This window comes from Ornithorhynchus anatinus, chromosome 16 (genome assembly GCF_004115215.2).
Source record: "Ornithorhynchus anatinus isolate Pmale09 chromosome 16, mOrnAna1.pri.v4, whole genome shotgun sequence".
Lineage (NCBI taxonomy): Eukaryota > Metazoa > Chordata > Mammalia > Monotremata > Ornithorhynchidae > Ornithorhynchus > Ornithorhynchus anatinus.
Window position 1 is genome coordinate 4,459,979 of NC_041743.1, and position 16,348 is coordinate 4,476,326.

At 42.0% G+C, this 16,348-nt stretch overlaps 1 protein-coding gene across 5 annotated transcripts in view; it reads right to left on the reverse strand.

The window, feature by feature from the left end:
* The window catches only part of KIFAP3 (kinesin associated protein 3), a 129,815-nt gene that overhangs the window by 41,289 nt on the left and 72,178 nt on the right, over window positions 1–16,348 (reverse strand). For all 5 annotated transcript variants that reach the window (XM_029081022.2, XM_007668874.4, XM_029081026.2 and 2 more), the window contains exons 16-17: window positions 15,347–15,445; window positions 9,803–9,888 (exon numbers count right to left, since the gene is read on the reverse strand). In XM_029081022.2, coding sequence (XP_028936855.1) covers window positions 9,803–9,888; window positions 15,347–15,445 — 185 coding nt within the window. The remainder of the gene's footprint in view (window positions 1–9,802; window positions 9,889–15,346; window positions 15,446–16,348) is intronic.

Genomic DNA, 16,348 nt, shown 5'->3' on the forward strand with positions numbered 1-16,348 from the left:
AAATTCTAAAAATTCTATAAATACAGCTATGGGTAGAAATGCAGTTTTGCTGTCTTAACATGTAACCCTAGTTTTGTGCAGCGCTGTGAGCAAAACTCAGTCCTCACAAAATCTCTCAAATGAACCTGTTTTTTTGCAGCAGAAGATGGCTCTTCAAAAAAAAAAAAAAATTCCAGCCATTCTATTTTGCAGAATGTCAAGAGCACAAGCACAAACGAAAAAACATGAGTAGGGCTGATGTTTTATATTCAGTTTCCATAGGTTAGTAGGGTGTAACACTTTTTCAGATAATTCACCAACTTTACCATCCACCCATTATTATGGTCTAGAATCTGCTCATTTTCATCACCTACTTACTAGATTTGCTTCTTGGTCAAATAATTTCTAAACAAACCTCGATGCCCTCTCTCTAACAAGGATATGGGCAAACCAGTCCCCACCCCTTCGTTTGTGTGTTTGCTTTCCGGGAGCATTCCCTAGCAGGGAGAAGCCACATTCTTTCCATGTATACCTCCTTAAACCCCAAATATTTTCCCAAACCCTTTCCTTAGCCTGAAATGCACTGCAACCTAATCTGTCTCAAAACCTCTTACTGGGCAAGAATTTTCAAAGAAATAACCTTGGATTTTAATTGTGAAATTGTGACCCTACAAACAGAAACGCACATGTTACCTATTCTTCCAACCGCTCAATTCAGAATTGGCCCATCGTTTCTGGATCTGAAAGAAATTAGGCTTGGACTAAAAATAAAAATTGAATTGTGAGTAAAATGATGTTAATACCTGAAAATTGGTAGTGCATGTCATGAGGGACTAATGAATTTTCAAGTAATTCCTGAAGAGTGATGCAACACTCCAATGACACGAGCTGCAAGAATCTTTGCGTGCCGATAATTTCTCTAACTGAAAATCCATATCAGGCCCTTCGTTTATTTTCCCCAAGATTCCAAACTTCTGCCAAATCAGGAGATCTGCATTTGAACCAGTTTCCTAAATTCTACAGCCTCTTGCCACTAGGTCACTAGACCTGTAGCAAAATGCTTTCGGACTCTGGTGGTTGAAAAAGCATAAAAACTTCCCTCCAAAACCTGTTTCCCATCTGGGGCCAAGTTCAATGTCTTAAAATTTGAAGGGTCCATAGCTTTTCTTCTTTTGTTTAATGGGTGGGGAGAAGGACAATTAAAGGCTAGTTAGGGAAAGGTAAGTTCATCTCCTTTGAAATGATTCATAATGTGATGGGAGAAAAATGAAAAACTATGGCAGTTAGTGATGACATCTGACCAATGCCTTGGAAATGTTCTTTTCACTGTGTTTGCCTGCCAAAGCTCAAGGGTGAGTTATCTATTATGACAACCCACTACGCCCATATGGTTTTTTCAAGATGGGAAAGACCCACCTTTAAGCGCTGAATGACTCTAAAGATGGTCAGTGGTGAGACAAGGAAAAGAAAAGGCGAACAAATATGAAGGAATTAGTTTACAAGATGTTTACCTTTCTTTTAATAACTTGAGAGAGAAGCGGCATTTCAGGTGGGTAGGTCGGAGTGTTGGGGCTAAGAGTCAGTGTAATGACTTCTAGATGGACAGCATCATCTTTCCTTGCCATTGCCTGCTAGGTTTAGCTTTTTTATAATGTCTCTCAGGTGGAACGGTTTGACATGAAGATTTATTATGCAATCTGGCGACAACATGTCAGTTTATATATTTTCCCTCCTCCCGTCCCTTCCCCGACTCTCACAGTAGTAAGAAGAGGGTTTGTAAGGCATGATAAATTCTCCCTGCCAATTAAGAGAAAATGCAACACATGGCACTATATATGATGGGCTAGACTGCTGCCTCAGCTCCTGTACTTCTGTCGGAATCCCAGATGAAATGAAATCCGTTACATTGTTATGAAAATACGTTTTCGCTGCTAAAAGCAATGGAATTCTATCGAGATGCACCGCTTCGCTGGGGCTCCGCCAACTGAGATGGAAGCAGAATTTCTGGAATTGCAGCTTTCCCCCTCTAATAACAATAATGGTATTTGTTAAACGCTTACTATGTTTCAACACTGAACTAAGCGCTGGAGCGGATACAAACAAATCGGGTTGGATGCCGTCCCTGTCCCACTGGGGGGTCACAGTCTCAATCTCCATTTTACAGATGAGGTAACTGAGGCACTGAGAAGTGAAGAGACTCGTCTTCAGGTCTCCAGGTCTCACAGCAAAGTGGCAGAGCCGGGATCAGATTTCTGACTCTGAGGCCTGTGCTCTATCCACTACGCCGTGCTCCTCTAGACTGGAAACTCCTTGACGACAGGGATCGGGTCTACCAACTATATCGGTAGAGTGCTCTGCCCCCAGTAAGTGCTAAAGAAATACCACTTAAAAGCTGAACACAATTTCAACCTCACTAGGTTCAGCTTCCTCATCTGCAACAAGGAGTGAATATTAATATTCGGCACAGTTTTCCTAAGCGCCTCAGATTCTTCCCTCCTCAGTTAGGCCCTTTGGGAGGTGAGGTGTATGTGTGTGTGGGAGGATGGGAAGGGGTGTAGGAAGGAAAACAGTACTGCTGAAATGCACAACAGCCCTACTTGTTTAAAAGAGTCACTGTCCCTCCCAAATTGCTTGGCTGTTTACCAGATTTGGACACTTGGAGATATGGTCACGTTATTCCTTCAGAGGTTTTTTGTTATTTTTTTCTTAAATGGCATCTGTTAAGCGCTTACTATGTGTCAGCACTCGGGTAGATTCAAGTTAATTCGGTTATTCACAGTCCCGGCCTGACATGGGGCTCACGGTCTAAGCAGGAGGGCTAAGGCCAGCGGAAATAGTAAGTGACTTGCCCAGAGTGGCACAGCAGACAAGTGGGGGAGTCGGGATTAGAATCCAGGTCCTTCTGACTCCTAGGTCCATGCTCTATCCACTAGGCCACGCTGAACATTCCTTCAAAGAAAATAAATGTAGCTGTTGATATCACAACCCAACCAGGGCCAAAGTATGACACTAAAATCCCTCAGAAAAGCCAGTCCACGGGGGAATAGTAATTGGGAGTTGGTTGTTTTCCTTTTTGGGGGGAAATGCTCTGAGTTAAACAGTGCATCCCGGTGTGCTCACTTGGAGACATAGGCTAACCCTTTATTTAAAGGGAGGGGTGTTTTGCTTTTTACTTTTCTCCAAGGCCCTGACATCATGATCTTAAGCACTCGTTTTCCATAAATCTTAAAAGTGTCACGGTTTGATTCTAAGTGGAATGTACCATCCTTTTTGAAGTCCTACATCTAGTTTTGTTTACTACTGAACCACTGAAACATTATGAAGCGTTAACTGGCCTATTATCAGAGCCTGTTCCCTATCAGGAGTTTTCTTTGTCACTGGCTTCCGTCACACCTTGTATCCGATTAACACACTATAGGATAACACAGAGGTACACAGATCTGCTTTGTGTTCTAACACAACTGATAGAAAACAGATTTTCCTTTTCTCTTTAATGTGGCTGCCTTCTAATTGAGTCTGTAATACGGTTTATTTAATGCAATTCCTCATTCTAAATTAAAGCAGGTCTAGGGGACCTTCGGTGCTCATTAGGGGTAGGGAGTAGCTGATAGATTGATGTATTGCTTTATAGATTTCTTAAATGAATACTGCCCTGCAATAAAATGTCACAACAGACTAACTGAATTTCTGCATAATTCCTCTTTGACAGAAGAGCATCAAGTGCATTTGGTTTCTGTAGCAATTCCAAACCAGACAACCGAGTACAGTGATCTCTGTAATAATAATTACATTCAACACACCACGGTCGACTTGCTTACTATGAGTTCGGATTGCAGCGTGTCAAGTCATATCACCGCGAAAAAGATACCTCTCCGTATGCATTAAAATCTACTCTACATTCTGATCATTTTTCATTTTGAAATTCTAATAATCTTGGGAGAAGACGCTGAAATTTTACCTGATGGATTTCTAGGAGACAGGCGCTATCTAATTTGTTTGGCTAAATATTGCCAGTTGTTCATAGGGAACCAACAGGCCACCATTCAATTACAGTACGGAGAACCAGACATTGTATCAACTTGATTTTCTTTCCACTTATGGAATACTCTCTGCATGCGGTTGGTCTTGGTCCCGGAATGAAGACAGTCAATGTGTTTCCAACTTCTGGAATACAGTTTTGGAAATAAATTGTCTGACACCAGAGTTTGGAACTAAAATATTAAAATCATTTAGAGTCAGCTGGAGATGAGCTCTTCTGTTGCTGTAGAACACACATGCTGTCCATCTCTCTTGCTGCCTCCAAGCAGAATCCTTGCCTGGCTCCATGATGAGGTCCAGGTTTGATAAAACAAGCCCCGTGGCCTCGTTAAACAAGTCACCATCCACATAAGTGGGGCCCCACTCTTAGCGGGTTGACCTTTGAAGGATTTGGGTTAGGTTTAAGTCCCTATTTTGCCAGTTGGGTTTGGAACTGGAAGTTTTCCCCACCCTAACCTTCCAAATAAACTATTATTTACTCCACTTGATTTTGCTGGCCTTCTAGTTAGTCCTTTAGACTGTAAGCTCGTTGTGGGCTGTGTCTATCATTGCACTGTGCTCTCTCAAACACTCAGTACAGTGCTCTGCACACAGTAAGAGCTCAATAAATATGATTAACTGACTGACTAGTCTCTGCAGTGCAATCTGGATCTGGACCAGGCAACAAGGAGGATTTTGTCTTTCAGAGGGCGTAATATATTCTGGTGCTTAAGGTACCCTATATGTGCAGATGAGTGTCTATCGGGTAGGCCGGAACACAAATTTTATCAATACTATCAGGTTGGAGCTGAGTCCTAAAAATCAATCAGTCAATCCAATCTTAAGCTGAGAAACAGCATGGCTTAGTGGAAAGAGCCCGGGCTTGGGAGTGAAAGGTCGTGGGTCCTCATCCCGGCTCTGCCGCTTATAATAATAATAATAATGTTGGTATTTGTTAAGCGCTTACTATGTGTCGAGCACTGTTCTAAGCGCTGGGGTAGACATAGGGGAATCAGGTTGTCCCACGTGGGGCTCACAGTCTTAATCCCCATTTTACAGTTGAGGGAACTGAGGCACAGAGAAGTGAAGTGACTTGCCCACAGTCACACAGCCGACAAGCGGCAGAGCTGGGATTCGAACTCATGAGCCCTGACTCCAAACCCCATGCTCTTTCCACTGAGCCACGCTGCTTCTCCAATGGAAACACAGCTTATCAGCTGTGTGACTTTGGGCAAGTCATTTAACTTCTCTGGGCCTCAGTTATCTCATCTGTAAAATGGGGATTAAGTCTGTAGCCCCACGTGGCACTACCTGATTATCTTGTATCTGCCCCAGTGCTTAGCACATAGTAAGCACTTAACAAATATCATTATTATTAGCCTCCTGTCGGGGAACCTCTCCCAGTAACCTCTGGAGCCACAGGGATAAGGAAACAGGGTCTGAGAACATTTGCCCATAGTGAAGTTTCAGAAGCCCAGTGTCACTCTCAGTGTCTTCTTTCACTGCCAAGTCTTGGAAACCTCTCCAATGGTGAGGGAGTGAATAATAATTACAGTATTTGTTACACACTTACTATGTGCCAGGCACAGTATTAAGCGCTGGGGTGAATAGAAGCAAATCAGTCCCTCGTCAGTCCCTGTCTCATGTGGAGCTCACATTCTCAATCCCCATTTTACAGATGAGATATCTGAGGCCCAGAGAAGTGAAGTGACTTGCTCAGGTCAAGCAGCAGTCCAGTGGCAGAGCCGGGATCAGACATCATGACTTTCTGACTCCCAGGCCTGTGCTCTATCCACTAGGCCACGCTGCTTTTCTTCGGGGACTCCTGAAACTCTGAAAGTTTCCCCAAGGGAACAAAACTTCTCACTATCTGAGAGGAGCCTTCCAGAGCCTTGAGTTCTAGAAGCAGATATTGCGATTTCTTGGTTTGATCCCTATCTGTAGAGAGGTACCTAGGATCCCAAACAGTGCTGTGCACATAGTGAGTGCTCAATAAATACTATCGAATGAATGACTCCCCTGTGGCTCCTAAGGGGAGAAGAATTGGACCATAAGCCTCCTATGGGCTCCTTCCATAATAGAAGGGTCAGGGGTTACAGTCCTGGGGAAACCGCCCCCCCCAACCATGAGAGTACCCCAGTTATTTAGGGATGGCTTAGGGAGGTGGTCACAAAGCCTGCATCACCTCGTCATGTGGTAATCCTCAGTGGTACACGCTGTACTAAAGAAACACATCTGTTTCAATTCATCAATGACAGACTTGAGCCAAACTATATTAAACAAATCATCACTAGTGTAACATTTCCATAATTTCTGTGACAATTACTTTAGTATAGAAAGCATATTTCCCCAAGGCTTGCGAGGCCTCTAATTTTCCTCAGTGCTATTCCAAACACACCATGCCAGTACTGAGTGAAAGAGGAGTTTGTCTCCTTAAAAATAAATTGCCTTAGAGGATGAAAACGCTCCACCAATTTCAGACTCTTCACTGTTATAGGAACCAGGCATGGGCTGAGAAAATTAAAGTGCAGAATTCTAGAGCTGGGAAGAATCTCAAGAGAGATAATTTAGTAGAGCCTCTTGTCTTGATTGGATCATACATAAACCACGGAAGACAAACGGTTGTCTATCCGATCCTTAAAAGCTTCCAAGGGTGAAGAGTCTATGACCTTCCTTTATAAATTTTCCGAGTATTTAATTGTCTTTGACAGTAGGAAAGTCACCTTATGTGTAAATAAAATCTTCCTCAATACCATTATTTCCATCCCCTCAAAATCTTTCCTCTATGGAGACGGAGTGTGACTGATCATCCTCAACCTCGTAATGGTAACGATAAATAACGTAACAAACATTAAACTGTTAACACTCAGCTAAACGCTGGGGTAGCTACAAGATAATCAGATTGGATCCAGTCCTTGTCTCACATGGGGCTCACAGACTAAGGAAGAAGGAGAAAAGGAATTTCAGTTTCATTTCACAGATGGGGGAACTGCGGCTGAGAAGAAGGTAAGTGACTTGCCCTGGGTCACACAGCAGACCGAGCAGTAGAGCAGGGAAAAGAACCCAGGTTTGTTAATTCCCAGCGCTGGCATCTTTCCATTTGGCCAGGCAGCTTCTAAATAACCTCAGCGACATAACCAAACTTGCTGGTCCTGTGCGGTGCCAGGCAAATAATGAAACCAAGAACCGGGACAAGTATGTGTTTGCCAGTATCTAAATGGCACCCGGACTGCCGTTTTTCCTTCCCACTCTCCTCTGTTCCTGAAGAAGAGGAGTGGTCTGCCCTCATGGAAAGAGCATGGGCCGGGGAGTCTGAGGACCTGGGTTCTAATCCTGGCTCTACCACTTGTCTGCTGGGTGACCTTGGACAAGTCACTTAACTTCTCTTGTCCCTCATCTGTAAAATGGGCATTAGATCCTACTCCCTCTTATTTAAATGGGGGATGGGGACTGGGCCCAACCCATTTATCTTGTATCTACCCTAGAGTTCAGAACAACGTTTGGAACGTATTAAGTGCTTAACAAGTACCATAAGAAAAAAAAAGAAAAAACCTAAGAGAAACTGGAGAGCAGGATGATTCAGCAAGGTGGGGATGAAGAAGAGGCGACGCTCTGGCTCCCTTGTAGTATAAGACTGCTACCTTGAACTCACCCACAAACTTTTCACCCGGGCTGCCAGGTTAAGACCCTTGCATTATAGACTATCACTCTTAGTGCCAGTTTCCATCTCACTGACCTTTGATTCACAGGTTGCTAGTAGCTAAAACGTTACTAGCTTTGAGGTTGGAACCAAATGGAGGGCAACCAGTAAGAGCAAAAACTTTGGTAGTTATTACGCACTTGCGATATACCAAGCAGTGTGGTAAGGACTGGTGCAGGAACAAAATCATGAGCCTGGGATAAATGCCTGCCCCAAAGAGCTTTCACCATCTAAAAAGAACAGAGTAGAGGCTTCTAATCTCCATTTCCAGGTGGGGAAACTGAAGAACAGAAAAGTTACGTGACTTGCCCGAGATTACCCCATGCCAATGGCACAGCTGGGATTAAAACCCAGATCTCTTGAGTCCTAGATCCTTACTCTTTCCACTGGCCAAACCTTCCTCCTTATCTGTATCAAGTGTAAACACTGTACTGTACCTAAGTGTAAACACCTTCCTTCATAGGCACAGGAGGTTAAGCACAAAAGTGAAGAGATTTAGTCTGATTCTCTGCCACGGCAGTACAGACCATTCCCAGCCATCTGTCGTAGGCAAGGACCGTGTCTGCCAACGCTGATGAATCGTCCTCTCCCAAGTGTTCAGTGCAGTGTTCTGCACACAGTAAGCTCTCAATAAATACTACTGATTAACTCGAAAGGCAGGCAGTTAGCACTGGAAAAACCCAGCAGGCCTCTCCAAGAGTACAATTTTTTTTTGATTTTCCATGAACAAATTGAGTACTTTCAATTCCATTCCATCTAATTTCACTACATTCTCCTGCCTAGAGTGAGCAAACTTTAGAACCACAGGAACAGATCTGCCCTATTACAAGATATATGATAGGGTGGTGTTACATAGGTTCTATTAACTATTCAGTGATGATATCTGAGTTCAGCCTCTGGCTTTGTTTTCTTTCCCCCACCCCAAGCCACATGGTCAGTAGGTAAATCATATTTTAAAAGCATGCTGAGAATGGATCCATCAGTTCATCCCAAGCAGATGAAATACTTTGGAATATTGCCTAGCTTTTTGTTTCATTTGAGACTAACTTAGCTGGACAAGCTGTAGCTCAAGGGAGCCATAACTACTCTGCCAACTGAATTTCTTGTAGCTGTTTCTGCTTTTTGGAAGATCTCAAATCACAAGGATACGCTGCTGCATCGATTTAGCATTCAATCAACGGCATTTATTGAGTGTTTTTTATATGGAGAACCATGAACTAAGTGCTTGGGAGAGTACAATACCACGGAGTTGGCAGATATGTCCCCTGCCCATATCGAGCATACAGTCTCGACGGTCTTGATATTGGTGCTGATATAAAACGGTAGGAACCATCTACCATTCACCTCTACCATTTCTGGGTCACAGTTTCTTAAAGATCCCTGACCCGGACTAGGGAGGCTTATTTAATGGAATGAATAGATGACACTCAAAACTAAGGTTAGGCATGATATTTACTCCATGGCAGAGCAGCAAAATCATAGAAACTTTATTGAATTACTGAATTTGGGGTGATTTTCCAACTCTCTTCTAGACTGTGAGCCCATTCTTGGGTAGGGATTGTCTTTACCTGTTGATGAACTGTACTTTCCAAGCGCTCAGTACAGTGCTCTGCACACAGTAAGCGTCAATAGGATTGAATTAATGAAAAGGGTCTACTGAACCCTTTCACTTGAACACTGGTACGAACAGAACTCACAACCACCCCTAGGAATGATGGGTCCTAAACAAGAAAAATACCCCAGATAAAAGTAGTTCTAGAAACAACAAGAAGTCACCTAATCCCAACCCTGAGTGCTTTTTCAAGTAAAGGTAGGACATTTAAAAGCTAACTTAACCGGGAAGCAAAGCTTTTAACAATGTTTAAAACCTGAATTTAAGCAGGATCATATTTCCCAAACTTTAATAAAAGGCAAACTTGTTCTGTATTTGCACTGGTTATAGGATTAAATGTAGCTCTACCTTGCAAGTGGAATTCATTTTCAATTCATAAAAATGTCTTATGAAAATAATTTAGCACAATGCAACCAAGTGCACCATTTTCCATCTCAGAATGCAAATACATGATGTGAAAGGACCCTCTTCAAGTGGAAGAGGTAATTACTTACCGCTATAATATCTAATGTATTATCACAGACTTTACGGATCTCGGCATTTTTATCGTGCATCAGGTCTATAAGATAAGCTGGAGCCTCTGGGTAAAAATGGTTAAGGAATGCAAAGTGGTTTCCAATTGGCTAAGGATCGTCAAATACTTGAAAAAGAAAGTAGCATTAATTTGTAATCTTCTTTAACTAGAAACAAACATGAAACTTGAGCAGAATCTTTGAATATGGCATGTGCTGAAAAAGAGCAATACGTACAACAAACTGATGAAAAGAAATAGCTCAATTTTGTGGGAGGAATAAATTGTGGGAAATCCAAACATTTGACAATACATTAAACAGACTGAAATGTTTTCCTAAATTGCTTCCCTTGTAGAACTTCTTAATAGATTTTTAAAACTTGAGAAGACATAAAAGACTAACTTCTAAATAGTTTATCTTACATAATGTCAAATGATGTGAATTTATGAGCATATAGTCATATATCTACATAGCTGATCTACAGCTCTAAGTTATAAAATCGTTTCAATCGTTTACTTAAAACAAACCTTATTTTAGGAAGATAAATACAACCACCTGTTGCAGTTAAGGAATTCAGGAGATAGAAATGGGATGATGACAGTCATCTGAGAAGTCCAAAACAGTATTTTATATAGAATTTTTTTTAAAAAAAGACATCTTATTTCTGATATCATCAGGAGTGGATCTTATTTCATCCAAAATGTACCTCGTGGTAAATCTGAAACTCTTCCAGGAAATTCATTTACAACCAGACTGAAATTGAATGATTCAAGCTGAACTTCTTAAAACTAGATTCCATAGGTATGTTTCTAAGTCAACATTTGTCTTCCACAGAGAGTAAAAGTTAATTGAGTGAAGATTCTAACATGGAAGCTACCCATGAAATAATAATGAGCAAGATGAGTACGGTTTTCTCAGAGGCTAGGCCCCCAAACATGTCATGTTAGGTTAATGAAATTATAGTACAGTCTATAAAGTAAAAAAAAGACTCACTAAAATTAAGCTGAAAAAAGATATGAAAGAAAGAGGAAAATAATAATGATACTGGTATTTCCCGAGTGTTTCTTTGGAGCCAAGTACTGTGCTACACAGTGGGGTGGAAACAAGACAATAAACAAAAGACTGGGAAGAGGCAACCAAGATAAGCAGTATGGCTTAGTGGAAAGAGTCCGGGCTTGGGAGTCAGAAGTCATGGGTTCTAACCCCAGCTCTGCCACTTATCAGCTGGGTGACTTTGGGCAAGCCACTTAACTTCTCTGAGCCTCAGTTACCTCATCTGCTAAACTGGGATTAAGACTGTGAGCCCCATGTGGGACAACCTGATTAGCTTGTATCTACTGCAGCGCTTAGAACAGTGCTTGGCACATAGTAAGCGCTCAACAAACAGCATCAGCATTATTATTATTATTATTATAAGGGGAATGGAAAAGCTTGCTTATCAAGATAGATGGAAAGACTTTCGATTCTTCGGTCTGAAAAGATAAAGGCTGTGAAGGGGTCCAACGAAATCCTACAAAATCATGACGAGCAGCAGGATGAACACAGAATTATTCCTTTCCAAATTCCATAATATCACAATGAGGTGGCACTCACTGAAGTCTGAGGGTGGGAGGTTCAAAAGGAGCAAAATGAAATCCTTCTCCCAATCACGTTATCTGCTACTACATGAAATTATGCAGACAAAAAATATCAATAGGTCCAGGAGGGGTTTGGATAAATTTAGGGATGATGGTATTTTTTTAATGGCATTTATACAATCTGTAAACCGCTTCAACCTGACATATTTTCTAACTGGCAAGAGATTGATTTTAATCAGGACTGTAGAGCAAGGGCGAGAAAAGACAGTTAAACCCTGAAAAGATTTCCACCTGTTGAAAGGTGAGATATCCTGACTTTTATCAGCCCATTTGAGGAACTGTTCAGCATGGGAACACAGGCTACCATCTACTGAGCATCATCATCGGAAGGAGCAACAGAGAAAAGGACTGTAGAATGAAGCAATGTAGTTAATTTCAAAAGGGAAAACCTACTAATCACCTCAAATTCAAAATCACCTCAAAGAGGAAAGGAAGGCTCAAAGTGGAGAACAGCAGACAGGAATAATGACTAGACCAATGCTTTTGGATAGCTGTAACAGTGTGGTAAATTTTAGAACAAAAGTTTGTCAGATGGGACTTGAAACATAATTTAAAAGAACGAACTGGGTGAGCAAAAAAATTCCGAGTGCGTAAATATGGCAGACTGGCAGAGAAAGCACATTCCGATTATCATCAGCGTGGTGACTGGACTGTCTTGGGAATGGGACTGCCTGGACCTTGGGAACGAAACCAAATGTATCTCAACTGGGGGTTGGCGCATGTACGTACAGCTGGGAACGTTTAGTCGTGTGGCTGCCTCAGCCACAGAACCTGCCCACAGAGAAGAAAACCCCAATGCCACTTGTTGGGAAATATGTACCCTTTGGGAATGTTTATGTGATTTAAATGACTCATCCGTGGAGCAGAAAATGTAGGCATGGAATATCAGAAGTGACTGATTTGACATTGTATCACTAGCAAACCCAGTGCCTAGATCACCACCGAAATCAAGCAGGGCCAGGGATTGATTTCCTCTCCCTCTAGCCCAGCAAGGGATGGATCTCCACGATCAAGTCAGTTCCAGACTAGCGGGGGCGAGGGAGAGGGGGTCTGAAATCTGGAGGCAGGGAGACCCTCACGCATCATCATCAACGATATTTACTGCGTGTCTATTGTGTGCAGAACACTAAACTAACTCCTCGGGAGACTACGACAGAGTTGTTAAATACAGTCCCTGCCCACAGTGATCTTACGGTCTAGATGGGCGGCAGACATTAATATGAATAATTTATAATATAAACTTTATAAAGAGATGCCACTCAAATGGGTCTCCTGAGCATCTATATGGGGCTGGCGGGAGGACAATGGGGAAACGTTGCTTGCTTTTTCCTTTGCGGGTGCGAGTGACGAATTTCCTCACAAAGTCTCTTGCTTTCACTCTCCCTAAGTTCCTTTAAATGTCTCCACATCATCTCTGAGTGTCTTCTCCGTATATCTCTGTCACCACCAAGGGGACTGCTGGAACTTCAAATCCAATGAGATATCTTTGCTTCATATGGGAACTATGCCCAACTCTCTCCAGCCACTCCTGCTTCTTGCCATTCCCTGGTGTAGTTACACTTTCTTCAAACTTGGTGAATTTCAGACCCCATTCCCAAGCTGTGGCTCTAGAAGAGGACACTGTGTTTGATTTAAAATTAATTACTTCCTATGAGGAACTCAGCAGGATTGGAGTGGTAAGTAGTACCAGAACCAAACTGACCACCAAAGTGAGCTTGTTAAACCCAGGTAGATATAGTAGCTGTCATACTAAACGTCAGAATATCGCTTCCTTGGGGTTGTTTTAAATTTAAGAAACATTTTGATCTTGGTAAGGGCGCGGTCTAAATAACAAACCCAAGTCTCTCGTGGGAGCTTTTCATTTCTTGGCAAAAGAATACCAATGTAAACAGTGGACAGCTTTGCTAGGCTGCGCTTCAGTAAACGTCAATCCCCCCAAATCTCAATGAAGTCAGCATTTTACTGATGTGCAAACAAGCCCCTGGCTTTTTCAAGATTCACTGTGGTTCACTTGTCAAAGTGTTGGTTATACAGCTAAACTACAATCCTGTCGGCATTCAAATATATTACAGTATTTACTGTTTCATGATGGCACTGGACTGCAATCTTCTGGGCTTTTTACTCAATTTCCCCCACTGGATAAATATAACGTGGAATTCACAGAATGCCTTTCAGTCAGTAGGAGTTAGCAGCAGGCTATACTACTGAAGCAAAAAGGTACAAATTTTATCACTGGGAAAGATAAAGATGAAAATGGCAAATTAATGACCCAGGGTGTTTCTATTTTTTAGTAAATATCAAAGCGGGGCAATCTTCCTAATTTTAGGAAGTTAATAGTTTACATAAAAAATAATAAACCTAAAATAAATCTCCCATAAAAAAGGGAAACAAATAATAATACAATGGAAAAGTCAGTAGTTAGTCTATAGGAAATGAACATTTAACTGTGAACACACAGATGTTGGTGAAATAGATTTCAACTCCATTGTATCATCTCATGTAAATTCTTAAATATTAGCTGGCTTTATCCCTAAAATAGCAGTGATTTATAGCCTGATGCTGCTATATTAACAAACTGTGAACGGACCTCAAGGGGACTACAGGCATTGTTAACAGAGAACCATAGAGGGAATGACCATTATGACCTGATATACGAATCTGTTGCTCCTTCACTTTGGCTGATTTTTAGGGCCAACTAATTGTCCTCCTTTGGAAGTAGAATACGAAAGGATTTTTCCACTGTGTCTGAGAATGTGAGATGGGAACTCTGGGGACCTCCCCTGACCCCCAACTCCACGTGCAATATCTGCTTACAGTGGAAAGAGCCTGGGCTTCGGAGTCAGAGGTCATGGGTTCGACTCCCAGCTCTGCCACTTGTCAGCTGTGTGACTGTGGGCTGTCTCTGTGCCTCAGTTACCTCATCTGTAAAATGGGGATTAACTGTGACCCTCACGTGGGACAACCTGATTACCCTGTATCTACCCCAGCGCTTAGAACAGTGCTCCGCACATAGTAAGCGCTTAACAAATACCAACATTATTATTACTTACGATGACCAGGGTGGGCGTGGTTCGGGCCGCACAACTTCATCAGCTTGGAGGCAGGCAAACCGACCGGGACAAAGCAGCAGAGGGTGGAGTTCTTGGAAGAGAAAGCTGCCAAGTTTTTACCTTCCAGAAGTCCTCTCTCCACTACCCTCCAGGGTGCTGAGGCGGCAGGCTTGGCTTTGCTGCAGCACAGCTTAGTGGATAGAGTCCGGGTCTGGGAATCAGAAGGTCATGGCTTCTAATCCCGGCTCTGTCACTTGTCTGTTGTGTGACCTTGGGCAGGTCACTTCAGTTCCTCAGTTACCTCATCTGGAAAATGGGGATTGAGACTATGAGCCCCACGAGGTATGGGGACTGTGTCCAACCTGATTTTTTTTGCAATCACCCAATCCTTAGTACAGTGCCTGGCACATAGTAAGCGCTTAAATACTACAATTATTATTATTACCAACACCCACTGATGAAAGGTAGAATTAAAGCCCCATACCAAGCACAGGATTTTCCCCTCCCACCCTCACATCCTCCAACTACAGTCTGACTCATGCAAGAAAATCTCTTTGGGAAGGAAAGAGGAAAGTGTCGATAAAAGAAGTAGTGAAACAATGCCTCTGAATAATATAAAGAAGTATTCTTTCATGATACACCATCTTCCAGCTCTTCATCCTGGAAATACCACATTATGGAATTAACTGATCACTTAATATAGAGCTGTTTTATCCTCTAATTCCAAATCTGAGGTTGGGAAAGACTGAGCCACTCTTTGCGACCTCTGCAAAGCAAATGGCCTAAAGTGGTCAACGTGCGTGGAATTGCTGAGCATATATTATAATCACGAAGGATACGTGTCTCTTTAATGATGACATCTCGAGTGGCTTGGTGGAAGACCATCTGATAGAAGACATAGATAATCTGGCACACAAATTCGTCATCTTCTTGCTGAGCTGGAAAAAGAGAAAGGGGACCTTAAAGTTTAAGTTCTATGTGTTCATGCCCCCAGCAGATGTAATCTACTTAGATTCTATACTTGTCTAGAGGATTCCTGAGGAGAGGTGAAAAGTGAAAAATGGGGAGAGGTCAAATTACTTATTTTTAAGGTGTAACAGATCATCAAAAACTAAAAAAAAAAAAAACACCACAGAAAAACCCAAGTAAATATCAACAAAATCCCTAATGTGACTGACCAGTCACTGACAAACCTGACTGTTGATCCCTTTATCTTATACCTCAACCCAAAGTCTTCATGGTTCTTCGTATTCAAATACGATATTCGTGCCTGGGACATTCAATCCAGGCTTTCAGACATCGCTGAAAAGACTTATTTGCAAATGACAATAAATACCACATTATATGAATACAGAGGCTGTGGTTGGTCATGTAATAACAGTAATAGTATTAATATTTGAGTGCCTTCTTGAGAAAGTAGGATGGAAGCACAAGACACATCCCCTGCCCACAAGGATCTTACACTGATGTGACTGTCACTTGAAAAACCAGTCAGTGCACCTTCCCTTGTCTTCATCTCCTTTTTTTCCCCAAAAGAAACTCAAGAATGCAAACTTTATTCCTGATTGTCACATGTTGGTCTGCTCTTTTTAATACTGCTGTCTCTCACTCTACTGCCAAATTATAACTTTTAGTCTTGTGTTTAAGTCTTTAAAAGGTCTGATTGATCCTCTCTGTATATATAAGGCCGTTCTCCTTACATATCTCACTTGTGAAACTAGGTTACAAGAAGCATCATATGTCTGTCTCACTGCCGGTAAACTGCGTTTCAGGGACTAATTGTTGGTATCGTTAACTGTAGTCCAACCTAAACTAGCATACATTTAGCTCTAACCAAATGC